Source organism: Equus asinus, chromosome 28 (assembly GCF_041296235.1).
Source record: "Equus asinus isolate D_3611 breed Donkey chromosome 28, EquAss-T2T_v2, whole genome shotgun sequence".
Lineage (NCBI taxonomy): Eukaryota > Metazoa > Chordata > Mammalia > Perissodactyla > Equidae > Equus > Equus asinus.
The window spans coordinates 22,485,031-22,512,821 of NC_091817.1; the positions used below are offsets into that span (position 1 = coordinate 22,485,031).

General features: G+C 40.2%; 1 protein-coding gene across 2 annotated transcripts in view; it reads left to right on the forward strand.

Annotated features, from left to right (window-relative positions):
* LPCAT2 (lysophosphatidylcholine acyltransferase 2) overlaps positions 1 to 27,791 on the forward strand; it is a 64,600-nt gene that overhangs the window by 17,289 nt on the left and 19,520 nt on the right. The window contains exons 5-11 of one of the 2 annotated variants that reach the window (XM_070500404.1): positions 390 to 450; positions 1,347 to 1,405; positions 2,677 to 2,711; positions 5,727 to 5,781; positions 14,515 to 14,597; positions 17,271 to 17,396; positions 18,770 to 18,923. In XM_070500404.1, coding sequence (XP_070356505.1) covers positions 390 to 450; positions 1,347 to 1,405; positions 2,677 to 2,711; positions 5,727 to 5,781; positions 14,515 to 14,597; positions 17,271 to 17,396; positions 18,770 to 18,923 — 573 coding nt within the window. The remainder of the gene's footprint in view (positions 1 to 389; positions 451 to 1,346; positions 1,406 to 2,676; positions 2,712 to 5,726; positions 5,782 to 14,514; positions 14,598 to 17,270; positions 17,397 to 18,769; positions 18,924 to 27,791) is intronic. The other variant, XM_070500406.1, reaches the window with a different exon arrangement.

The window sequence follows — 27,791 nt, forward strand, 5'->3', positions numbered from 1 at the left end:
GAAAACTAAAACACAGAAGTAGGGAACGATTTGGTTAAGGATGTCCAGGAGTAGAAGACAGGATTTAATGTACGCTTTGACCATCACTTAGGGTCTGTGTCCTCTTTTAAAGTTACTCAGATCATAGCATCATCATTAAGAAACATTTACTAAGTGTATTCCCTATTCAAAGCTTTAATCCATTTTCTAATTATCTTAATGACCAGACTCCACTTCTTTTAGAGGAAAACCGAATAGTCTAATTCTAGCTTTCATTAGTCAAGTGTTAGCCTTTTATGTCATTTTTGTTTTGTAAAGACTGGCAGCTATTTGTGAAATCATAAGAAAGCAAGTAAAGAGGTAATCTATTAATTAGACTGAAATGTTAAATCTTTTCCTTTTCTCCCAAGATGCTAGTTTTCCCAGAAGGTACTTGTACTAATCGTTCCTGTTTGATTACTTTTAAACCAGGTGAGAGAAATTAAATTATGTATCATGACAAAGTAGTGTGGAAGGTTTCTCAAATGATTTGACAGTAATACACAAAATGACTTGTTAGTTTGCTCTGAGCTTTTCTTCTTTTCTGATTAAAAGTTTTAAATGTTGTGAATCTACTCTTTTACTTTCTCTTTTGGTATCATAACCCCTTCTTCCTTGGAGTGTCCTGGGGGGGTGTGTGTGTGTGTGTCTGTGTGTGTGTGTGCCTGTCTGTCTGTCTGTGTCTGTTGTTTGAGCAGGAACCACTGGCAGATTTTTCTTTTCTTCCAAGGATCCCCTCACAGACAGCTGGGGTCCTGTGTCATCAAGTAGGAAACCGATTTCAGTTTTCATTATAATGCCGTCAAATGCCTTCTAGAGTTCACTCCTTTTTTTAATATTATGAAGTCATGAATTTCATAGTAATGTGTAATTTCATAGTAATTGGTGACACTTTAAGACATTTTTGTGTTGGCTGCTGGAATGCTCAGCCAAAGTTAGAACTGACTTCCAGCAAGTGTGCTAGTTCTTGCTTTAAGCACTTGGTTTCACCTAGATTTTCTTCTCCTATTTTCCCTTTGTCTTGATTTTATCATTACTTTTTTAAAAAAAATCCTGTTGAATAATAGGAATTTGGAAAACGAAAACAAGTGGAGATGTAAACTAATAAATATTTTAAGTGACTTAGATACATTTACTATTTTGCTTACATAATTCTGAATTTTAAAAATCTCATTTTGGTAGACACTAGGGATTTACCAACATATAGCAGATCATTTATGTGTACTCTTAAAACATTCAGTATATGTGTACCATTTGTTATTGTTTTCTTTATTGTAAAACTTGTATTCATATAAAGAACATGTCATAAAATTTCTGTGTGGCTACAGGGGCCTTCATTCCAGGAGTTCCCGTTCAGCCAATCCTCCTCAGATACCCAAACAAGCTGGTAAGCATAGCACTTTACTATGGGAAGAATTGCACCATCCCAAACAGCCCAAATTCTCTAGGACATCTTTTCGTATTTGAATAAAGGTATGAATAGATAAATGGTGGAAGCAGATGGATAGACTCATTTTCTTTGCCACATTTAGTTTTCGAAAGTTTTCAAGATAGGCACGTATTTGTTGATATCAATGTTACCTATTGTTTTTGCTCTTACTAAGCTACAGGAGGACATTTCCTCAGCTGCTGCTCTATTGTCACTATGATGGGATGATACAGTCTCAGACTCAGGATCTCATTAGACTGGATATTAGGAAAGTTGCATAAATTTGTGATTTTCGTTAAACCCAGAAGGAAACGTTTCCAGATTCAATCCATGGTCATTACTGGTGGAGAAGGATTGAATTAGTAGCATAAATTTGGGATAGGCTTGGTGTTTAATTACTAGCTCAGTGCTTGCTAGCTGTGTGACTCTTGGCAAGCAGCTTAAATAAGAGACTTTCTGAAAAGAACCTAACATCCTATAGAAGATCCGCAGTTGGCTCAGAGCCTCTTCTGCTCCAGCTGGCATATTGTTGTCTTCTGGATATTAATTGTGCCACCATTTTCCCAAAGAAAGCTTTTTTGGAGGATGTTTTGGTTCCAAAAGGAAACTTCTTTACTAGAGAATTTGCATAAAAAGGCAAGATGTAAATATTAATTATCTGTGTATTGAAGATTAAGACTTCTTGATCAATTCAACTTTCTGTTCAATGGCTAGTTTCTTAACCTTAGACATCTATGGCTACAAAAAAACTATCAAACTTATTTGTTGTGTTTCTGCTTATGGGTTTGCATTTGTCATTTTTTCACATTCTTCCACTGTGTGCTACTTTAATCTTTTTTCCTAAATCTTTTTTTCGTAAATAACTCTTTTTTTGGAGAACTGATGTCTTCTGGTTTTTGTAGGCAAATTAGTTATCCAGATATGTTCATATTAGGAGAAAAAGAGCTAAGCATGCACAATAATTTAAAAAAACAAATTCAGCGCAACTTAGTTCTGTAAAAAGATGGGTGGCTACCTAAGGAAGGTGGATCTTTGCTATGCAGATACGTAATCTGAACATTCATAGGTCAGTTCACTGTTGTCTAACAATAATAATATGCTTGTTTTACTTTTCAACATATTGCTTTTAATTCAGAAAAAGTGCATGAATCCCAATATTAAAATAAGGTTTTTGTATTATGGGGTGATTTTTCTCTGGACTAACAGTTTAAATACTTTTGTTATTGTAGGATACTGTGACTTGGACGTGGCAAGGGTATACATTGTAAGTTGCTTATATCTGTTATCATTATATATAGATTTTATTCTAGTGAAGAAAAGTAAAGATAATTTATTTATTTATTTTTAAACCTTGTGTTTGTAAAACTAGAGATTTCTAATCAGATCCTTAAATCTTGCGACTGAGAAGTCTCTAGAAAGAGGGTAACTGTCCTGCCTGTTAACCACCAGAGTCTCTGATGTACAGAATTCGAGCTGTCTGTCATGTTCTAATGGGTCTCAAATGTTTATCTCCCAATTCTTAAGAAGCGTTCCAGTGACCCAGTTTGCATCCTGCTCAGCTTTAATTTTGCAGTTTGACTTGCATCGCAGATTCGGCATCACGCAGTGTCTCCACCGTTGTTTTACTCCTGCTTTAAGCAGGCCAGGGCAGTTGAGTCATATGGGCTGAAATAGTTGTGATTTGTCTGACTTGAGGTGAGAAAATAGCTCACTGAGCTTTCAGTTCCGTTCTTGGATTTTAAAGGCCGAAAAATCAGCAGTTTCTACAAACATTTAAGAGAGGAGAGGAATATGGTTTCACCATTAAGCCAGCTGAGGTGAAATAGGGCTTTGAAAAAACAGAACAGGTAGAATCTTGCTTTCTCTCAAGAAGGTCTTTTGTTTAGTTTCCACGGGAAAAGTCTGAGCCTGTTTGCCTTTTGGTGAGAGCCCTGTGAAGCACCGGGGTTTGAGGCTGCCCTGGGGCTCACCCACTGGTGCCTTTCGATGATGTGATATCCAGAGTTCAGGTAACATTGTCAGTGGGTAGGTGACAACCGCTTGGAAATATTTAAAAGGAAATCATTATTTGCCTTCAAGTACATTATGGGCTTCCCTCTATCCTTGTTAGACAATCCAAACAGCTTCTGAAAGTCGGAATTTTTTATACTGCGTGTTTATTTTCTCCATTTTGTGTGTGTGTGAATTGCTTTGAAATAACAATTTAAATCAGGACAGGTAATTGATGGGCCCATTGCATGTGTTAATGTTTATTAACATATGAGACATTTATATTCCTGTTATGCTTTAGTCCTTGGTAATTCAAATTAAGTAAATGACACCAAAAGTAAAGAACGTACAAAGATGATGTGGACGCTATGTTATCTTTAGCTCTTCAGGAAATCAGTTTATTCATTTGGCAAGAATACATGTTGTATGTCACTGCTGATTTTGAATTCCTGGTTTTCAGCTTTTATACAAGGGAAAATTAGGAGAAAAAAAGTAGTATGAGAGCATTTTAGAAAAAGAAGTGCCTAAAAATTGGGTGGATAGTGTATTTCTATTTCCTGAGGTGTGTCGTTCATGGCGTCTTTACAAGTTAAGTTCCTTATGGAGATGGTGGCTTTGGGTTCACTGTGCAGTCAGTATGACTTTCTTTTTGGCTTTGCAATAGTCTAGGTAGGTGTGAACGTCAAATAGGAGAAGTCTTTTCTGGAAGGGGGATCAGGGAAAGAAAATAGCGTGGTTTGGTTAATCTGGCCTTCTAACCTGGGAAGCGTGTGATAAAGGGAAAAAGAAAATAGGAGAGAGAATTCAGAAAAGAGGAAAAAAAATTTCATAGTTAAAGGTTTCTTAGGATGTATAAAGAAACACAAAATCTTAAAAGGGCCCAACTTTGTTCTGTCCAGATGCCACATGGCGCTTCCTGTGGTAACCCTCATTTCCACCTTCACCATCTGATCTGCTTCGTGACGTGTTCAGCACTGTGTCTGTTCCTTCTAACTCAGTTTTCTCGCTTGCCCTTGCTCTCACTGCTGCTCTCCACTCCGATTCGAAGGAAGAGACTCTACACCAAAGGAGGTTTCCTCGGAGAGGAGGATAAACTTAGGGAGCAAACTTCGAGAGGGGCGGCTGCGGAAAAGCTGTTTTATGTCAGTCGAAAAAGTGTTTGTTTTGTGTGTCATGTGGACAATGAAGGTTGAATGAGATCTTATGTGTGGTTTCATTTTTTTTTTTTTTTACAGCATTCAGAATTTTCAGAACAGAATGATCTATTCAAATGCCTGAATTCCAAAGCTCAGTTTAAATAAATAAAGATTGATTTGCTTTATGGTAAATAATATGGATTGACTTGTTTGCTTGGGGTTGGTAGTGAAAGATTTTTTCCCTTTCAGATGGAAAGTTTGAGAACCAGTACTTATATGAGCAATTCATAATTAATTATGGAATTGGTAAATCTATTTCCTAAATTCCTTCCTTAAATCTCTTGTTTCAATCCTAAATTGCTTGTCTTAGGTAAATCTCTTCAAGTAATTTTTACAGATAAATCATATTTTAATTTCTTAATAGCAAAGAAAAGGTTGGTTGGTTGTTTTCTTAAACATGTCATCTATTCTCGTCTGAGATTTCTGGGTCATCTGTCTAAATGAGGCTAAATAAAAATCCTACAGAAATCTTATCAGGGAGTCTAAATATATACTAAAAATCTGCAAGTAGGAACAGCTGTTCCCAAAATTATCTTTGAGGGGATTGGTTACAACCACTTGAAAGAAAGCCTTTGTCTGGCTTTACGATGAAGTTTAAAACTCTTCAGGAAATTTCCCCGTAACTAAAACATTTATTAGTAAGTGGGACAATTATGATAAAGTTTCTGCTTTTAAGGGGAGACCCACTGATTTTTTTTTTTTTTTTTTAATATCAGAAAAGAGTTGAGTCATGTAATCTACTCAGGAGTTTCCTGTAAACACATTTACGTACCTTAAAATGGGGCCTTGGGTAGTTTCTCTGGGGACTTAGGCCTGTGAGTGTGAATTGTCAAGGAGATTCAAATGTGGGGTTTAGTCTGCAGCTCTGACTCACAAATACATACTTGGTATTGCGTTGGGTGGTTTAACTTTCAACTATCGGGAATGGTTGTCTGAGCCCAAGAAGTGTCATAGCTGCAGTGTAGCACCTATAAATGCAAAATGCAAATGACGTGTGACGCCGGGGTGCTTGTGCGTAAAGAAAGGATTGTTGAGTAACATTAGATGGTACTGCGTTACCGTATAAAGATGGCCTTCTCTTTTTTTCTCTTCAGCATTGAGCTTTGTATGCTTACTTTCTGCCAGCCCTTCACAAGGGTGGAAGTTGAGGTAAGTCATTCAAAATGTAGCCTTGGAACTTGAGATCTGGCTTTTCCTTTTGTTTTGAATTTCTAGTCTAGGGAGACCAGGTGTATAAAGGTTAGAAGTTAAATCCACCACATTTAACATGAGCCTGGTCTTTTACAAACTGCCTATCTGAAGCCAGGTTGTCAGATGAAGCCCTTGGAATTATATTGGGAAACTCTTCAGAACTGCTGGGAACTTCCAGCATGTAACCGCCTGGCTGGCAGAGTAGCATCACCTGCTCCTGTCTTTTGCTTCGTTTTATGCTGACCTCTGCCAAGCCGAGTGGTGTGCCTTCACATGCTGACAGAGGGAGCCCCACAACCCCGGGAAAAGTATGTTCTGTGAAAGCTGAGAAGTGCTACTCGGGGTTTTGAGAGAGACACCGAGGTCAGGACCCTCACTTTTGGAATCACTCTGCACGTGGAAAGCCTGAGAAAATCATACCTGGGGGGCAGCTCGTGTCATCCTCCACAGGACAGTCTTCCCGTCTGAGATGCCGTGGCAGGTGGGGAGTCGGGGAGTAATTAGATCTTCCTGAAAATTCTGACCAGATTTTTAAGACTCTGAAGGCTGGTTCCAGCACGACTCTTAGATTCTAGGAATGATGCAGAATGGACCCCTGAACTCAGAATCTGGTTGGTTTTGGTAATACCCTCAGATAGCCTCTGAAGAGAGGACCAGAATAGTGGGTCCCCAGCTCTTGCTGGATTTTCCAACGGCATCCATGGATTGTGCAATGAAAACCTTAAGTCTGCATATGTGGTTCAGAGTCTTACGTGGGGGCCAGTACTCCACCTGACACAACTGTGGAATTTAAGTGACGAGAATATGATTTAATTTTGCTGAATAGCCTCGTCGTTCAGCCATTTCGAGGTTGTCAGCAATACCAAAGCACAGGAGGGCAAACTGTATTTCAGAATGAGTTTAACTTCAGTGGAATTCTTCTTGAGACTTGCAGGTTGTCTGCCTGCCTTGAAATATCTGTTTATTAATTATGTGCCACACCGCCCCACTTTTAAAACCAGCTCCGTATCTCTCAGTGTGACCAAAAGACGCTAGTTCTTGGAGTATACTTAGATATTTCTAGAGAAAAAACTCATCCACGTCCTAATCCGTTTAGGAAGTACCAAGATAAACAAAATGAATCAAATTTCTTTTCTCAAGACTTCTCAGTGCCTTTGAAATGTTTGACGACAAAACCCCCTTTTCTCTGGATATTCCTTGGAGCCAATGTTCTACAGAATACACTTCAGAAAGCCCTGTATCATATTGTTTCTAAGCACTCTGAGGACTGCAGTTCCTTCTTTGATAGCTGTTCAGATAGTCTAGCCCTGTTTCCTTTCTCTAAAAGAACAGGAAAAACCCAACTTAAAACAGCCATGCTATATCTTCTCTGCAAATTCGGAAGATTGCGTGTGTGCGTATATCTGTACAAATCCACAAAGAATGTGCGTAGACCGGTCCATAGCATGCACACAGAACTGTAATTTTTTGTCTAGCAGGTGTCTCAGTGGCCAAACTGTATTACAACAAAGGTGTGCAAATTCCTCATTTTTTTGCCCTGACCACTGCTACCACATTTCCTTCCTGTATCCAGGCTTGCTTGCTTTCTTTTTTTTCAATTACAATATTTGCATTCTCCAGCTGCTTCTTAGACCTGTTTGGATAATATTTTCTGTCAAAGAAAAGAATGTATCCTTTGTTCGATAACTTCACAAACAAAATGGCTTTGAACCACTTTGAACCAGTTTAGTGGCTGGATGTGTGGCAATCTGACGGGTTAGGGTGTGGTGCAGAGCAAGAGGATAAGTTGTGGACTTCAAATTGAGTATCCTTATTTAATTGTATTTATTTTAGATTTATGATGCTACCTGACATCCAGAGGACTGCTAACTATGTTACCATTTTTGGATCTTTTGATTCCCCACTGTTCCGATGGAACTGGAAATGCCCCAGCAGTCCTCTGGCACTAAGTCTGTGGACACCCTGGCCTGACGGGCTCAAGAGCTGGGTGCTGTGTCTGGGCCTCCAGCCTTTCCACCACGTCTGAGGGGGCCCAGCCTGAGCGGCCCCACGTGTAGCTTAGTTAGAAGTCTCAGTGCACTTAGTTGCTTCAAATTCGATTATCTTGGTTGTTCACAAGCACTTTCCTCTCTTTCCTATTTCTTTAAAATTGGTGGAAAGCCTAGTTATTATTTTTAATGTATGTTTTTAGAACTTCTTGATTATTAATTAGGTAAACCTCATTCAAGATGTATTTCGGGAGACCGTGGTCTTAGTTTTATGGAGTGGATTATTAAAGTGCCCTTTAGATGCTCTGCTGTCATGAGTCACAAGACATCTCAATATGTTGGCTGCAGTTTCCCTTAGTTTCGCAGCTCTCCCTTCATTAATGATGATTATCAGACTCTTGAATTCCCAGAATCATCAGATAGCTAAAATCTAGAGAATGTGATATTGTGGAATATTTCCTTAAAGCCTCTCCACCCTGCCTCTCCGTTTCCCCAATACAGAGGCTTATCTTTCGAAAGGTTATCATTTTCTTGACTCTTGGATTTAAAAAATACAATAAATTCCAAACCTCATGCCCAGTGTGATTGGTCTCCTGGCATCCTTGAACGATGATGCATGTGGGTCTGCAGAATGGTTCTACTGAAAGTTATTCTTTGAATCATAATGTGGCATCATGGGTGTCCTTAAGGAGTCTTGTAGTGATTACTTTTATCAGCCAACTATGTCACAAGTATCCTTAATAAGCATATGGTTTAAGGGCGTAGGAAATAAGATAACTAGTAGGGAACATCTCACAATATGATATAAATTAAGAGCCTGCTGGTTTATCTCATGAGAGAGATTACATCCAGTCAGACTATGTAGCACTATGTGGGCGCAGCTAGTTTTTGAATGGAAACATGGCGTGCACGTTGACTGCACCGTCAGTTTCCTTCTTCATAGACTATATCTCAATTTACATTCAAAGCATGTTGACTTTAAAGCCATCTGTTATAATACAGATACATAAAAATGATTTGTCTGTAGGCGTAGAGACATATTTTGCTTTAGGAAAATTCCTTTGCAAAGCTTCTAGTGAGCTTCTAGCGGCCACCATTAGACCTGCAATACTTTATGATGGGCAATTCATTGTCTTAATAATAGAAACTTTTTAAAATTATTATTTAAAAAAATTCTGGTTTAGAAAAGGATTGTAATTAATAATGAGTGTTGTGGTCAACACCGATAGATTTATATCACTTTTAAAATCTCCAAAGAACTAATTGCTTAGGGAAGGTTCAAATACATTTATAGAGTTTATTTAAATCTCCAGAAACATTAAAATGATTTGTAGTTTTGAATCTAAAGTGAGCCTTTTAGAAAACCTCCATAGCACAAAGACACCCCCCTCCCCCACGCCTCATATGTACTTGTTCTAACAAAACTAGTTTCTCCAGGAACTTGCTAGAGTTCTGGAATTTGTAAATAGTAATCTAGAGATGGAGTGTTTGCAAAGAGGATTAGCTGGGGCTTTTGTTTCTGTTCTGCTACTACCTACCTGGATGTGCTGGAGCAGATTCCTTAAGCCTCTCTAAGCCTGTGGTCTTACTGGTAAATGGGGGGATAAGAGGACCTATTTTATAGGGCTGTGTGGGTTTCATAAGGTTACCTTTGTGCTGACACGTGGTAAGTGTTCAGGAAGCGTTAACTTTTATTTCCCTTATCATCTAGATTTTTGGGAAGGAAACAGCCAATGCCCATAAATACCTTCATTCTTTTGCATTTTCTCTTTCTGAAGACTTAAAGGGAGAATCATGGGAAGAAATGGAACTACACATTTATTAAGATGCATCTTTTAAAATCCTTTTCTGTTACTTGGGAAAAAGAAAAGATGGATCGTAGTATCATCACTCATCAATCTTTCTCCTCATCATCACTTATTTAGTAGAAAGGAATGTGCTTGATGTGGTCAGGAAACAATGAATAAACCAGTTCTTGGTAGTGTCTCCTCACGTGAAGGACTGGCTCTGGGTAATGGATAGTCTTAAACAATAGGCTGAGGAATTTCGACTTTATCTTGTGTACAGTCTAAGGCCCAGGAGGAGGTAGGCGGCTCTGGGACCAAAAGCGCAAACAGGGGGTGTTGGTGTGGGAAACACGTTAATTAGTCTCCTCTTCGGCTGGGTCAGGTCAGCATGGGGTAGGAGTAGAGAATGTTGAAGCGAGGAACAGGATGGAGCTGTGGAGCCAGACCCGGGTGCGGTGGAAAAGGGAATTGAAGACGTCCATGTGGGCTGTTGTAGGGACGAAAGACTTTCCTCTACCCCGCTGTGAAGTGCACTGACCACAGGCGGATCAACAGGCGAAAAGGCATACAAATTTATTAATTTTTAATATTATGTGCACCAGGGCATCACAGGAATAAAAAGGGAATACTCGAAAAAGTAGTGCGATTTGAAATTTTATATGCCCTCTTAATGGGGGAATGAAGGGAAGATAGAGGCCACTTAGGGGAGAGTAAATGATTTTTAGGAAAGATAGATGGGTCTTTAGGAGAACAGATGAGAGAGATGATAGTGTGTGATGAAGCTCGTCTGGGTGTAATGTCAACTTCTGGTCTGCTCTCCCGATAAGAGGCGGTCTTCCCTGGCTGGTGGAACTCCCCAGGAGGGTATTTATGACCGCCGAGTTCCTTTTGAAGGATCAGACTTTAGGCAGATCAGGGGAGTTCGGAGAAAGCCTGTCCCCGCATTTGCTGTTCTTCAAGTACCTACAGCTCAAAATAATCAATATACCACACGGGCATACTTTGGGGTTGCGTGCCCTGAACCCCTGCATTGTCTCCTTTCTAAAGTTGAAAGCAAAGTGCCATTGAGATGAAAAGTGGAGTTGCAACCTGAGAAGCAGGGATCGTGTTTAAAACAGTCAAATATGATGCCAGCAGGCCAAAAAGGCTATAAAAGGGCTGCTGAGCAGCAGCGAGCTTCGGTTTAAGGAACTTGATCTTCGCCTGTCGCGTACACATTAAGGAAATAGACTCAGCGTTAAGATCGCATATTTTAGCACACCTGCACAGTTTAAAAAGACAAGGGAAGATCTTTGGCAGAAATAAAGCAAACGAAAAACTATCTATCTATCTGCAGGCAGTATGACCATCTTAGGAAGTAACATAATTTTCAAGCAGCTGTGAGGAGCCCTCTGGACGTTAACATGAATTTGTAACAGCTTCAACCAGTAAGGTTTCGTCCCTTTGTTCAGTGTCCCTCAGTGGTCTCTAACACGAGTGGGAAGGTAGGATCAGGAGAGGTGACTGAGGGTTTGGGGTCAACACCGTGGGGGTGGCAGAAGTGAAAGATTTTAGGTGACAGGCCATTGGAAGTGTCTGACTCCCCAAGTCCAGTGGAGAGAGTCAGCCAGAGGTTGCCAGGATGGAGTGGATACAGAGGGCCCTGTAGGTCCCGGCAGTGACCATCAGGCCGTCGCAGTCTGTGCAGAACTGGGTAGGGGAGAAGTGATAGATAATGATGGAGAATGAGGGGGAACTCACTGAAGAGCTTGTCAGAGGAGGAGGCTGGAGACATGTTTGCTTCCCTGGCGGGCGTGGAGGTGAGAAGACTATCTGTGGGCACACGAAGGGGCAGTGAGATCCGGATGTCAGATGGGTCATCAGCGTGCATGCTGGGGATAATGAGAGGGGATGAAGGTGGACGGGAGAACATGGGGTCCTGGACGGGGACAGTAGTAGATAATGGCAATCACATGCCCCTCTCTCTGGTTGATCTTCCTTGCCCAGTAAAGGATGTGTTCCTGCTGTGAGCCTTGAATGACTTCGTACAAAAGGGAAACATGGGATAGAGGTCAAGGGCTTATCCAAGGAGAGGTCACTTTTTATTAGAATTTCCACTGAATCGCTTCTCAGGAGGCCTAGGGGCTTCCAAGGGCTGTGAGTGTCAAGTCTAGGCTTTTAATTATTTTGTGCCCTCAGTGGGATTTTTTTCCTCAAGAGTAAAATGCCAAGCCAATATGAGATTATTAAAAATCTTGTCGTGGACAATATTACCTGCCCTGGAATGAACCAAACCCACAGTTCACTGGATTATGTTTGCTTAATAGTGTAGCAGCCACTTATTTTCAGGGTTTTCAGGATGTGCTTTTATGACCTACCAACCAAGTGTGTTATAAATGATCATTTGGCTTCTTTTAAAAGTGAAGAATTATATGGCAATTTAAAACTTTATTATGTTATTTTGTCAGAGGTTTTCTGAACATTGATTTTCACGTGCTGTTTTCTTCCCTGGATTTCATACTCAGCAAATATAAGAGATTTTACTAGAACAGAATGGAGGGAATTTTTAGAAATATTTATTTGCAAAGCTAGTTTATTGCTCTGGATATGTAAGTGATGTGGGGACCTCTGGTGGCTTAGTTTATTTTTCCATCTTAAAGAATAACTGGACATGAAGTGGAAAGCTAGACACAGGATTCCAGTTGGAAAGGACCTTAGAGAACATCTAGTCAAACTTTTTCATCTGCGAGGAGAGGGAACTGAGGCCCGTAAAGGCTGTGAATGACTTTTCCGGAACCACACGGCAGAGCAAGGTGGCAACCCTGGCTGAGTGCCCTTTCTGCAGCCTGCCACGGCCTCCCTGGAGAGGATGTTAGTAACAGAAATGTGGATAGTGAAATGACATGCAGCACATCCTCCTGTGCTGCCCATCCATTTTACCCTAAAAATGCCACTTCATCCGTGCTGTCCTCCACATCCTCACTCCCTCCGCTCGTGTCTGACCGTCTCTCCTAGGCTGACTGCAATTCCCCCGCTCCTTCCTCTTTGATTTATCCACTCCCCACCTGTGAAGTTACTACTCAAAAGCTTGGACCTGGTCACGCCACCCACTTGCTCAAACTTCGTCTCTGAGTCACCATTGCCCATAGGCTTCTTAGCATGAGTAACAAGATTTGAAAACAGGTCCATGTGAGTCCAAAAGTGGTGTTATTTTTACAAACCTCTCTTTTTCTTTCAAACTGTGGCCCTGACACTTGTGTGTGGCCTTCGCTCTAAGGTTTATTCCCTTCTTACCCCTTTCTTCACCTATCAAGTGGAAATGGTAGAACTTGCTTCAAGGAATTGTTGAGACTTAATTATATAAAACACCCAGCACACAGTAGGTGCTTATGAACAGTAGCTCCTGTTGATGGACTGAGCGAGCTCCTCTTGTCATAAATCTCTACCCACCCCGTGGAGAGCTCTTGAGGGCAGGGACGTCGTGGTCATGTCTTCAGGGCTTAGTGCAGTGCCTGGCACACAGTAGGCGCCTAAACAGTATTTGTCAAATGGAAATGAGCCATGAGATCTTGAGCAAGTGGTTTCACCTTTGTGACCTCCAAATCCTTATGACTAAATCGAGAGGATTAATGAAATGAAATAATGCCTATAGAGCGTCTGGCACGGCGCCTGCTTCACAGTTATAATTCAACAAATAATAGCTATTGGTGAAATCATGTTTATCCTTAAAAAGCCAAGATCGAGTATTAGCTCTTCTGTAAAGCCTGTTTGGCTGCTCTTCCCTGCGCCCTGGACAAATTAATCATTTCCTCGCTGCTTCATACTCCGGGAAGGATGGTTGAGTGGGGAAAACGAGATTTGAGAATCTGGTAGACGTTGGGCTGTGACTGTGACCTGGTAAGAAGGGCAGCAGCGCTCAGTGCTTGCTGCGTCGTCTGTCCTGTGGATCCTCTGTGGATCTCCTTTAGAGCAGAATAGGGGCCTGTCAGTCTTGCCTGGCATAGAGTAGGTGCTCAAAAAATATGTACTGATTTAAAAATTACACCCAGCCTTGTTCATGTTAGCAAACTATAAATAAAAATGAGGTCAGTACAAATGAGGCATCACAGAATATCAACTGGAGAAAAAAGTAAACTTTTAAATGATAAAGCAAAACATGGTGTTAAGCAAAACCTAGAAAGCCAGTACGAAGGGTTTAAAAAAAAAAGCGGAAGAAATGACAAAACAGAGTTTGATCAAATGATAAAATGTGGCTGATATGGGAATGGATGGAGAAGATAAACTATAAAAGACAAAATAATGATAATAATAATGATATTTCACACAAAGAGGTGAAAGTAGAAAGTGCAGCTCTGAGAATAAGATCTTAGTAGCTATAGCTTTAAGCTTCCAGAATTCCAGATGTTAGCTCATTTCATCCTCACAACAGCCAGGGAAGTAGCTGATCATAGCCCTGTTTTGTTTTTTTTTTTCTAGTGAGGTGCCTTTAAAATGTTTTTTAATTTATTTTTTACTTTTTTTTTTAGCAGTTGCAATGTTTATTATTAAATAATACGTTGGATGACATACGCAGTTCTTTTTAACTCATTCTGCAGGCACATGCCCCAGGATCTTTGCACTGACTATCCCACACTGTTAAATCCACTTCCCTATATGACCTAGGGATAGTAGTTCGTGGTTAGGACCACAGGATCCCAGCCCTCTTTTTAAAGCTGAGGCAGTTCAGAAAAGTTAGAGGGCGGACCAGTTAACACACAGGCTGACCTGGGGCTTGGACACAGACTCCTGAGCCCACCCTCCATGTTCTTTCCCTGACATCATATAACCTGCACTAGAAAGGCAGACGCTTAATATAATGATGGGTTATAAATTAATTTATTCAGCATTTAATGTTTGAGACCTAACGATTGTAATGGAAGGATATATTTGTCTTTCAGTTTATGCCAGTTCAAGTTCCAAATGAAGAAGAAAAAAATGATCCGGTCCTTTTTGCCGATAGAGTCCGGAATTTAATGGCTCAGTAAGTGTCTGTATGTGATTATAATCAGTAAATAGTTTGAAAATTATTAATAAGTGACATTTAACATAGTTTTAAGGTTTCATTGTTTTTTTTTTTCTGAGGGCCTCATTCCCCAACTCGTTTTGGTAAATACAGTAATGTGCCCAGGAACGTGGTCAGTCAGACAGTCTTGTAAATATTTCCCCAGCTGCAGCCCCAAACTAATGGACATGTCTCTTTGTTGGAAGCGGGGCCGGGAAGGTACAGTTACCTGAAGAGACGGGCCAGTGCCATCTGCGGGGCGGATTCTCCCAGGCTGGCCCATCGGCCTCAGACAAAGCCTAGAGATGGTCTCAGCGCTTCCTACTAGGGCCGCCTGCTGTCCCCTCAACCTCCAAGCTGCCAAGGCTGGGTGTTCTGAAGGCATGGATGATTCTAGCACCAGGAAGGAGAAAGTTTGCAAGGAAATGCAATAGATGCATAGAAAAGGGAAAAAGTCACCCCCCTTAAGGGATGGCTGTCAGTTTAGGATTTAGAAAATACAAAACATAGGCAAATGTTTTCCTGCACTTAAGGGAGTTTTAACTGGCTCCTTGTCTAATTAGGTAAGTCACCTTTCGTCCTGTAATGAAGGAATGTGTGTGGTACTTTCCCACCACCCAGGCAGCCCCAAGCCCTCCAGGTGTGCCCCTCCGCCAGATACACTGCCCTCAGGCCTTCCCCGTGTAGGTTTGGAGCTAATAGGCCAGCAGTAGTTAATCTCTTGTAAAAATTCAATGGGAACTCTGCATTTAGCTTCATAGCCGAATTTGGCTGTCTAGCAAGAATATATATTTTTCACATATATGTATACACATATATATTCACGTTAATATATATGTATATATACAAGAATATATATATCTCCACATATATACGTATATCTTCGTATTCATATTTCACAGCAGAATAACTTCATTTTCAAAAAGGAATAAACGTTGAGCAAAAAAAAAAGTGTTATTACTGTGTACTTAGCTTTGCTTGTTTTATCTAGTTTCTAGACCAGCGAGAAAGTTTGCTTTTCTATTGTTTTCTTCCTTATACTTTCATACTAGCTTATGTCCAAAAGCCAGGAACGAAGATAAGTATTAGGAACTGAGAGAATTTATATCAGATAGTTTGACTTCTCAGCTTGTGCCTAGAACCAGTGGACGGACTTGTTTGGCAGGCTTTCTCTGAGTTTGGAGGCATGGAGGTCCACGGGCCGGGGAGAGGAGTCGGAGAGGCTTCAGGGAGCTGTGCCCCACTGCACAAGCCCCTCCCAGGCTCCTTTTCCTCGTGTGCGAAGTGGGAATTGTAGTCCTTGCCTGCCTTTCTCGTGGTTGGGGTTATTCGGAGACTCAAGTAGGAAAGTCCATGAGAAAAGCATTTGAAAATAGTGAGGAGCGAAGTGATGTGAGGCAGTGCTGGTCCTACTACTGCTGAGTACTTACCAAGTGCTGTGTTAGGTCTTTTCCTCGTGTCGTCTGTCTTAGTCCTCATGGCAGCTCCTGAGGCAGGCGAGGAAACTGAGACTCAGGCGGCACGTCGTTGGCCCAAGATGGTAGCCAGGAGTGAGGGTCTGGGCTGAGACTGGAGTCCACATTTCCGGCTACCTAAGTCCAAGATCTTAACTGTTATGCTATATGGTTTATTTAAAATTTTTATTTTCCTGAAACATTTTTAATTTTTATTTTTTTCCTATATATCCTTACAGCAAAATGTTTATTAAGCAAAAGCAGCCTGATTGCAGATAGAAAAAAGTGATTTATTCTTGCGTTCATTGAGAATTTCATGTTCTCAGCAATGACTCAACGAAATCAAGTATCGTCGAAGACACAATTTTATGATTTTCACTGAATATTTCTGAATAAAAATTTAGTGGGGAAGGACCTTCAGGAAATGATTTTATGTGTCACACAGCCTTTCTTCTTGGTATTCAGTGTTTTTTTCAAGTTCTTATTCATATACGTGTTTTCCAAATCTGGGTCACTATTATTAGATCTCTGAGCAGGAAGGAGGTGGAGAGGCTTATGGTCTCCTTTGAGGATGGAGGATGTTTAGGTTTGGAAGAAATATGAGCTTCTTATGGATTCTCTTCGGTATTTTTAGAAGATTGCTATGTAGCGAGAAGGTGATCCTCAGTTTTAAAAGATGTAAAAATGCAGCTGGCTAGTGAGTTGAATAGATTGTTCCCTTACAGTATGTACAGACGCCATTCATCTTTTGTGACGGTACTTCCGCTGGCATTTTATAATGAGTTTGTCCTTAGAATAATCCTCTGGAGTAAGGAATTACTCCAGTGTCCACATGAGAAAAGAGGAGCTTACTTTAAATGCCAGAAGGTCCACAGCTGGTAAAGACTCCACCAGGGCTTCAACCTGAGTCTTCTCATTATTTTCCATCGACTGAAGCCAACTGTTATTATTGTTATAGTTAAAACACAACTCGAAAATGATCAGCTCACAGAAGCATGCAGACACAAGGAGATTAACGTGGCCACAGTAGGTCTGTGAAGTAGAGAAATATGTCTCTTTGGCAATAAGAAGCCAAAGCTACTGGTTTAAAAGGGAGTAAATACTTTTCCATTGACTGTTTGTTGACCAGTTCGGGCCTCATGAAAAAATCATTCCCTTTTTCAAAAACATTGAATTATTTGCTTTTTCATCCTCTTAGAGCTCTGGGGATTCCAGTAACAGACCACACCTACGAGGACTGCCGACTGATGATTTCAGCAGGACAGCTCACGTTGCCCATGGAAGCTGGGCTGGTGGAATTTACCAAAATTAGCCGGAAGTTGAAGTAAGCATATTTTAAAGTCACTACACTTTCATAAAGGTGTCCAAAAGACCCCTGAAATCCTGTATGTTTATTTTCTCTGCTTTCGTTAATGCTCAGCTCTAGAACCTAGGTGGTGTTTGTTAAAGAAGCTAGGGGTGTGAATTTATCTCCCATTTAGTTCATCTGGTTTTGTCTTTTCAAGAACAGTTGACTCAGAAATATGTGTATTGGTCACAGGAGGAGACCAAGCGATAGTCAGTGTGGGTCAGCACACATCTGCCTCCCCACTCGGGAGTGTCTCGGCGTGGTCAGCCCTGCTCCCTGCGTACAGGAAGGGTGACGTCGCTGGGTCATACTGATATGTGGTGGTCACAACTGCTCACGTGAAATATGAATTGACTTGTAGAGTAGCAGTTGTGACTGTCACTGAATTTTAAACGCTTAAACCCTAGATCTACCTTTATCTTCTGGGTATGTAATTTTTTTAAAAAGGTAAAAACACTCCTTTGTGCTTTTATGATCTGGTTTAAACCGTTTAGAATGTTCCCTTTGAACTCTCTGGTATGAAAAGTGTAGCCCCATGTGCCCCTCTTATTGCAGTTCATTCCGTTTCACCCTGTTAGGGATTTGCAGAACCCATTGACTAATAGACCTTGGCCTCCTCTCTGGGAGGGAGCTGCAGAACCAGTTACCCTATTCAAGTTCAATATTGAAAATAGTATTTTGATAACCGATAGAGCAAATATTAGTTATATCTTCTAGGTAACAAAAATGTTTTGCTATGTTCAGAAATGCTCCTATAGATTTGAAAAGTTTACATAGTCACTGAAATTGCATAGAGAAAGAGTATATGGCAAGCCAGCTGTTTAATGCTGTAAGACAAAGACAGGATGTGCTGTGAGCCACAGTATATTTTCCAGTGTTTTCTAATTAATATTAGAGGAAGTGTGTGTAATCTAATGAATCTCCCTATTACAACATTTTGTGAAATATGAGTTTATTATGAGCCTAAAAACTCCATGAAAGCAAGAATTGTATTTTTTTCAACAGCTTAGTAAGTACTATTGACTTACTAAGTGATATTTAGATTAAAATGTGATTTCTTATTTTCTTCTCATGAGTCATTTGTTATTCTGCCACAGTGTCGTTCTTCTCAGTTACTTTTCTTTCCCTCAGATATTTGGGATAATTACAATTATGCTAGTATCCTTTAAAAAATTAGAAGCCTGTTTACATGTTCAATATGCACTTTAAAATACCCATTTTATTCTCCTCCTCAAATTTAACACTTCAAATATTTTTCCCTCAGACAAATGAATAAAACAATGTTCATAAAATGTCCATGTGGATTATACAAGCTAATGACATGTATTTATAATTCTTTGTTTGTTTAGATTAGATTGGGATGGCATTCGTAAGCATCTGGATGAATATGCAACCATTGCAAGTTCCTCAAAAGGAGGAAGAATCGGAATAGAAGAATTTGCAGAATATTTGAAGTTGCCTGTGTCAGATGTCTTGAGACAACTGTTTGCACTCTTTGACAGGGTATGTTAAAATTTAATCTTTACCATGCAATCGTTTTTGCTCTGCCGGTCCCCACAGAGCAGAAATCAATATGGCAGGCACTGGAAAAACTTGTTAGGTCACTATTAGAAGAAGCAAGAGCGAACCTGTGGCTTAATTGCATGATTTTGTTCTTTCCCCGTAATAGTTCTAATAGTAGTGGTAATAATAATAAAATAATAACAATTGTGTGTGTATGTGTGATGCAACAGTTATGATAGTGTCTATTTATTTTAAACACCTGGTCAGAAATAAATACTGTGGTTCTGTAACCGTGTTTATAATATGGAATTGGAAAGGTTTATATAACTGGCAAGAATTTAAGAAATTATGTCAAAATTCATACATTGATGACATGGGTGTTACTATTCTATTCTGAAGGTTTCTGGACTTTCCCCAAAATGTGTGAAGACCAAATAGCTTCTATTTTCAAATAACGTTTTATAACAAAGTTTTCAATTAAAGCTCGGCCATCTGCCCTTATATTGGGGATACAGTTTTCTGCTTATGAATATGTAAGTATATCCAGTTAAATAATTGTCAAAAGTTTCCTTAGGAAAAATGTATCAAGAGTTTAAGTTGTCTATTTTTTATTTGTTTTTTAATATATAAAATTGACAAGAAGATTCACTCTTTTGGTTACAGTTTTATGAATTCTAATAAATGCATGGAGGATTATAACTACTACCACATGCAAGATACACAACAGTTGCAAAAAAAAAATTGCCTGTAGCTCTCCTTTTGTAGTCAAGCCCTTCCTCCCCCGAACCCCTGGCAATCACTCCATCCATATAGCTTTGCCTTTTCCAGATGCCATATAAATGGAATCATACAGTGTCTATCCTTTTGAGAGGTTTCTTTCACTTAGTATATTGCATCTGAGATTCAGCCATGTTGTTGTGTGTATCAATAATCTGTTCCCTTTTATTGCTGACTGACATTCCCTTGTATGGATGTACCGTACTTCGTGCCTGCATTCATTCCCCAGTCGAAGAGCATTTGGTTTGTGTCCACTTTGGGGCAGTTATGCATATAACTGTTCTAAGCACTCGTGGATAGGTTTTTGTGTGAATGTAGGTTCTCATTTCACTTGGATAGAGACTTAGGATTGTGATCTCTTTATTTTCCCCTGTCTGAGAGTGACTATTTTGCATTCAGTCCTGAGGAATATTTTTGTTGTATATGGAATTCTGAGTTGATGGTTCTTCCCTTTCAGCAATTTAATACTGATGTCCTCCTGCCTTCAGGTCTCCGTGATTTCTCTGCCCTGCTGGGTTTCTTCAAGTTTTGGCTTTCCTCACTAATCCTCCTGCTATGGTATTTTGTCCAGAGGTAGCTGCTTTTGGTATTTTGATCAAAGTTTCTAGTTGTCATCAGAGGCAGAGATAGGCTCAACTGGCTTATTCCATCCTAGCAGGCACCAGAAGTCCTGGTTGTCTCTTAACTACTGGGAAAATAGATTTTGCAAAGTAATTATAGCTTGATGTCAGAAACCAGGACGGGGCTTTTTTTCTTTTTTACCCAGAGCACGCTAATGTTCCTAATGACCTATTCTGTGGTCTCTTAGCCCGACTGTTCTTTAACATGATGCAGTCAGATAGCCTTCTTCTGGAGGGACTGCCCAGGCCTCTCTTCTAGGCTGGCTTGCAGCCTGCCAGTTATCTTTCCTTGTGCATGAAATGATACTGTGTCACTGCAGCAACACTACTATAAAGTGTAATAAAGATTTAGGGGAGGGGAGAAGTAAATTATTGGATGTCACTATGCAAGTTGGGAAAATAGAGGATCTTGTCACTTGTGCTATTACGAGTCTTTCTGTGAGATCTATGTAGCGTCTTCCAGTATGGCTCTAGAAACCACGCAAGTCATTTTAAATAAAGTTTCTATAAAAATGAACTTGGCAGACAGGGCGGAATACGGCAGGGACATACAAATAGAGACAGGCGATGGAGAAATAGGAAGTGACATGAAACAGACCGAGGAAGAAGTTTAGAGCAGATCTTAGACTTCTTGCTCACCAGGATTTCCAATCAAAATTGAAAATCGTCTCTGTAGAGTTTGCCCTGTCTTTCAGGTGTCAAACTGTCATAATTAGCAGTTACAGGATTGTTATGGCATCAGTTCTGGCTTTTGATGGGTGCCGATAACTGCCAACAGCCTCGTTGTTGCTATAGCACTGTTCACTATGGGAAGCTCTGGGTGTGGAGAAGGGAGTATAAACCAAGGATTCAAATAACTCCTAGTGAGCCCAACTGACTCACTCTGAGCCAGAGAATATGGGTGGCTCCAGGCAGTTAGGGGACCTGTGAGCCTTTATAGCCAATTCGATCAATCCTCTTTCTGCATGGACTGCTTCAGTCAGCTCACCTATCACTATCACTGTGAGTTTTCTTCGCTTTTTTGTATAGTGTGACTTGTCTTTAGATATAGACCATGAGCTGTGTTTTAAGGCACTTTTTTTTTTTTATTTCCAGCATACCGGGAGGTAAAGAAAGTAGTCTGGAGAATTAATGACCAGTGTGTTTGACCTTCCTTTCTTTCCTCCTTTCTTTTTTCTTCTCTCTGTCTCCTCTGTGTGTCTCTCTTTCCTTTGTGGTTTTTAACATATCTGCATGTCGGTGCCTGTGAAGATTTGCTTTGTTTGGAGAAGTTGAATGATGCAATGGCTGGCACGCTCTGTACCCATAGCCACTTCCATGCTAGGCTTGTTTTATCAGTCTCTTTAAGGGATTTAGCTGGGGATTGTTTGATGGGAAAGACAAGGAAGTTCAGTCACTTGGGTTTGTTTCTCTCAGAGTAGCTTATCTTGCTAAACTCAGTGCTTAATGAGGGTGGCGCTTTGGGGGCGGGGAGGGGGGAGGAAGGGCTGGAATGAGAAAGGGCGGGGTGTTCCTGTTGCACTTTGAGCGGCTATACAGTTTTGCAGCGCAGACTGCTCCTATAAGCCCCTCCTGTGTTCCTTTCTCATTTATCTGCTCTGTCCTCTCTTACTCTCTTCCCAAGTCTAGGGCAATTGTGGTTGGTGTTTGGGGAGTGGAGAAAGCCCTGAACCTCTCTCCGTATTCCTTTACTCTTTCTTCCCACATACGTACCTGGCTAGTCTACAAAAACTTCATAATGGTTTTCGTCTCAATTTGTCCTAAAAAAAAGTATATATGTTATTTCAGCTCCCTCTGATATTCTGACATGTTCTTTTAGATTCTCAGATATTTGATGGCAGGTAAGGTTCAACAGAAAGGTGGCATTTGTGCTCCAAAGCAAGGCATAGTTCACTAGTTCGGGATAATTTCCTTTGGAGAGGTCATATCTCTTTAGAAAACAAAAAAAAAGAAAAATGCCCCTTTTCATCTTTAGGTTTAATTTCGCTTTTTTATTTTCATGAATGTATACTGAGCTCTCTGGATCAGAGGTGAATTTGGGATTGGTCAAATGTCCAGAGGAGTTAGCGTTGAGGACTGAGATAATAGTTTAAAGCAGTGGCTTCTGAACATTTTTTATATTTATAATTCAGTTTGAAATACCAGATTTTTTGTCAGCACACTTGAAAGGATTTAAACACACTTAATGGGATTAGGAAACAACTTTGGCTAAATCAGAAATAATTATAACAGTCATTTTTACAGTTATAACAATGTCTCGCAGTGTCCATAACAGCATCGTTATTCATTTCGTCCTCCTTCAGCGCTGTGTTATTGTGCAGAGCTGTGAGCTACGCTGCCAGCAGTAGCTTATGTACCTGTGAGACTGGGTCCTCCACTGTGTCAGTGTGCGTGTCATCTTTATTGCTAGCTTGACAATATACCATGTTGCCTGCCTCTCGCCTCTTCCTAGTAGTGTGTCATGTCTCCTCTGCACTACATCTCATGATACATTCAGCTTACTGTTCCATCTGAGATGCATCACTTAGCAGTATGCGTCCTCACTGGCAGCAAAGCTATGTTTCAGGGGTCAGCACACTTTTTCTCTAAAGAACCAGATAGTAAATATTTTTGACTTCGTAGCACATATGGCCCCAAACTTTCAAAACAACTTATACAACTTAGTAGAAATGTTCATCTCTTGCACTCAGAAAGATTTCTGTTTATTTCCAATTACTTAAGCCATATAAGTGCCCTGTCCTAACTCTCAGCATGAGCAGAAGCTCTGCATACCACAGCATCCTACCTTCTCTAACAGGAAAGGGCAAGCAAGGATGCTTGTTATTATTGGCACTCATGATATAACACTTGAACTAATATCAAGAACAAGGCAGACAGGAAGGACTCACGATAAAGAAGCGCATTCATTCCACATCTTGTGAAACAGTAATAAAAGATCTGCAGACGTTTACAATAGCCAAAAATGCTGGATTGTCAAACTGCTCAAGTATACACACACTTTTCCTGTCTAATAGTTAAACAAAGTACATAGTAACGCCAGAAGAACTAAGTACCAGTTACAAGGCAGAAGTGGGCAAAATCATGACAGTTTTCATGATTTTTTTTTACAGAATGAAAATAGTAACCATCTATCTAAATGTTATTAGTCTACGGTACGTGCAAAATGGTATTGGTAAAAAGAGAGAGTGAGCGTATGCCAGACTATAGGTGAGAAATTAGAGATTAGTCTCGTCTGTGAAGATGGAAGATAAAACCACTAATTAGAACTGTGGAGGATGTCAACAAGAGGTAGATTAGTGAAGTATAGAGATGCAGCGTGGTCCCCTTTAAATCAGATGCAGAGTATCCTACAAATTAACAATGGTCACCGTAAGCACCGACTGCAATCCTTCAATCCAGTCCTTGAACCTTACCAGCATTCTTTGTTTTCATCAGTTTAGGAAATATAGCAACGGTTGGCAAACTACAGCTGATGGACCAAACCCAGTCTGGCGCCTGTTTTGCAATAAAGTTTTATTGGGACACAGCCATGCCCATTCGTTTATGTATTGTCTATGGCCTGCTTTCTCACTACAGTGGCGGAGATGAATAGTTACAACAGTGAAGGCGTCTATCCTTTAAATTTCCAGTTTAGGTTTGATATGTATTATAGTATTTCATAGCTCATGTGAAAAGAACTCATCTTGATTCCAATCTCACTTAATTAGGATTTGTTATATGGAATCTACTCTATAACTTATATGATAGAATTTGCAGAAAAAGGCTATTACTTTCTGAGTGGGCTAGATTAATTTTTCTATTAAGTCATACAAGTTGTCTTGAAAGTTTGGTGGTTCTGTATGTCTGACTGTTTCTCTCTTCAATTCTCAGGTTGACATACCTCCCCCATTTAGTCCATCATAGTATTTTCTCTCACTGAGTGTTGTTGTACTAGAAATATCCATTTATGCATGAGAGTTATATGCTTGAATTTTGGCTTCTCGATGCTAGTATACCAAGGAGATGCTTAGAGGAAACAGATAGGAGACTGTAACAGTTAAACCTTAACTTTTTTACTAGAGCAAATGAGCAATTATTGGCCTCCACCAAGAGCATAAGGAAGTAAAGGACAGGGCTTTGTAAAGAACAGATTGTGTCAGAACAATTTAATTTCCTCCAGTGACAGAGCGACAGCCCACGATAATAAAGAAAAAGAAATAGATGTTATCTGTATAGAAAGGCTTTTGATTTCATCCAACATGACAGTCTCATCAATAAATTAGGAAGGTCTGGTCCAGATCATGTTGCAGTTAGTGAAAGCCCCACTCGACAGAAAGGCTTCGCTCAAAGTGGGAGCTATGACTCCTTGCGTCGTGCTAGACCAGGTTCAGGCCCCCTACCTTGGAATTCTGTTCGGAGAAGCAACATGCCTGATAGGTTGCAATCCAGGGAATACTTTTGAAAACCAGATAATATGTCAAAGTGGGGATCAGGGAAAGTAAACATGGTAAAGAAAGATTGAATTAAACTAATATATAGTATAAAAAGACTTGGGCACCAGAAGGAGATTAAATGCACAGTAAGCATGATGCTGCTGTCACTGTTTCAGGGCACATGAAAATCTAGACTCACAGAATTTGAGAGCCAAAAGGACCTTTGGTGTCGGATTGCCCATCTTCCTCATTTTGCAGAGGGCTGCCGGCCCAGGAGAGGAAGTTACCTGCTCAGGCTGCACAGCTGGCTCCTTGCAGGGCTGGGACGAGAGCTCCTCGTTCAGTATTCTTGTTACTGCGAAGTGACTCTGTTGACTTTTTTTAAAAATAACTTTCTTGAGGCATACTTTACATATCATGTAATTCACCCATTTCAAGCATACAATTCAATGATTTCTTTTTAGTAGATTTACCAAGTCATGCAACCGTGACCATGAATCAGTTTTAGAAAATTTCCATCATACCAATATGACTCCTTGTGTCATGAACTGTTAATTCTTGTCATCTCTACCTCTCCCCAACTCTAGGCGACCACTACAGAGTTAAGTCCTTCTGTATCACTCTAGGCCTGGTCTAGAATAGAGACTAAAGCCTTTCTGTCCCTACAGATTTGCCTTTTCTGGACATTTTGTATAAATGGCATCATACAGTGTAAGGTCTCTCATGTTCTTTCACTTAGCATAATATTTGTGAGGTTCACCATGTTGTCACGTGTATCAGCATTTCATTCCTTTTTATTGCCAAATAGCACTCCTTTATATGGATGTATCGCATTTTCTTTATCCGTTCACCAGTTGATGGACATTTAAGGTTGTTTCCACTTTGGGGCTTTTATGAATAATGTTGCTAATAGCATTTATGTGTCACTGTTTACTTTTTAAGTTTAATAACTCTTTCCCCTCAAATTGGAGTTAAACTTTCCATCAGATGTAGCCTCTTTCCCTACTCTTTTTCTCCAGATCTGCACAGTAGGGTTCCCCCAGACAACAACCAAAGTTGCTATGAATGTTCTAATAAATAGCCTTAGGGGATTAGATAGTCCAGAGAGGAAAAGGCTTGTTAATCTAATGATCATCTTCTATTCTGTGATGGCTTATGAGAAACTGTTAGCCGAATGCCTTCCGTCTTCACAGAAAATAAATGAGAGGAACTGGATTTCAACCTCAGCAAAAACACTTCAGATGTGCATAAGGAGGCACATTTTATATGGCAGTGGATGCTATCAAGCTAATTTGCAATATCATAAAGACAAAGCCCATGTAATTTGCTCTGAGAGAAGCTTACATGAATGGATTTAAATCTGTCTGAGGCCGGATGGCCCCCTGTGATCCCCTAAAAGGAAGACAGTCCTTTTGTGGTGCTTCTTTTGTGAGGTTAAGGAAGACATTGGCCTTTGGAGTTCACAGAGGCCATTTCATTGTGCCCATGAGAACGGTTGTTGGAGTCACTGTGCCATAAAACCAGTCATTGGAGGGTTTTACACAAACCACTGGGTGTAGCAGAAGGAGACATTGCTCCCGTGTCCTGAACAGAGCAGTGTCCCCTAGCTGCTCTTCTCTCCCTAATAATAGCTAGAATAATCTTTATTCAGTTCTAGAATTGTGCAGTTTACAAAGTGAGTTCACATCTAATCTCTTTCTGACTTTGTATTTGAGCCTTAGCACTTCCCACAGCGACCCGTGAGACAGACTCCGTCACAGGGCAGTTCGAAGCTCTCTCCAGTCCGATTCGATCCTGTTGACCTGCCTTTATCTCCCATCATTCCCAGCAGTGGATCGCATCACATTGGACTATTCACCGTCTCTTGAATACCACCCGTTCCTTAGTTCCTCTGTCTCTTCACTATACTGTCCCTTCATATCCCTTGTCTGTTTGGAGACCTCTGCCTCAGTCTATAGTCGGGCCTGCATGTTATCCCTTCTGCAGGTAAATGTTCTCCCTTCTTTGCCTTAGCAGAATTCGTTGCTCCCCTTTTGGGCACCCATAATGGTTTGATAATACAATATAATGTATTGACTGTATGATCTTTAAGAAGTAGCTTAACATCTCTGGTTTTTCTTTCCTTATTTCAAATACTTTTGTGTCTTTCAGAGGAATTCTATGAAACCTAAATACCAAAGAATATTACATAAAAATATAATCCTTTAGTATTAATAGTAGAAATGTGAACATTGAGTTCAGATTATAATTAGAACTAGTTTTCTCTGGGTCTGCTTGATGCTTGAGCACAGCAATCCTAATGTGTTCATCTTTGTATCCTAAACACTCAGCCCCTGTTGTGATAGGTAATAAATGAGATTGGATCATTATAAAGTAGGCAGGGAAAATACTATTGTCATAATTTTGTAGACTTGAAATTGAGGCCCAAAATACTAAGTGATGTAATGACTTAATTATTATGTCTTGGCCACCTTTCCCTGAGTTCATCAATAGAACTTCCAGAGACCTCTGAAGGACTTGTACCTGGCTCTACCTAGTATCAAAGGTACGTTTTCTCAACATATTGTCTGGGACTGCCTGTCGTAGACTGACTTCTGAAGATACTTATTAAAAATACAAAATCAAATCTCACAAATGTAATTTTGAGCAAAAAAATTTAAAAAACCATACACTTATCAGAAGTGAGAGGACAGTACTACCAATTTTACGGAACAAATATAAGAGGATACTGTGAGAAACTATGTGCCCACAAACTGGATAACTTGGACGAAATGGACAACTTCCTAGAAATGCACAACCTACCAAGACTGACTCATGAGGAAACAAAAAATCTGAACAGACCTCTAAGTAGTAAGGAGATTGAATCAGTAATTTAAAAAAACCAACAAACTCCCAGCAAAGAAAAGCCTAGGATCAGATGGCTCACTAGTGAAATCCACCAAACATTTAAAGAAGAATTAATACCAACCCTTCTCAAACTCTTCCCAAAAATTGAAGAGGAGGAAACACTTCCTAACTCATTCTCTGAGGCCAGCATTATCCTGAAACCAAAGTCAGAA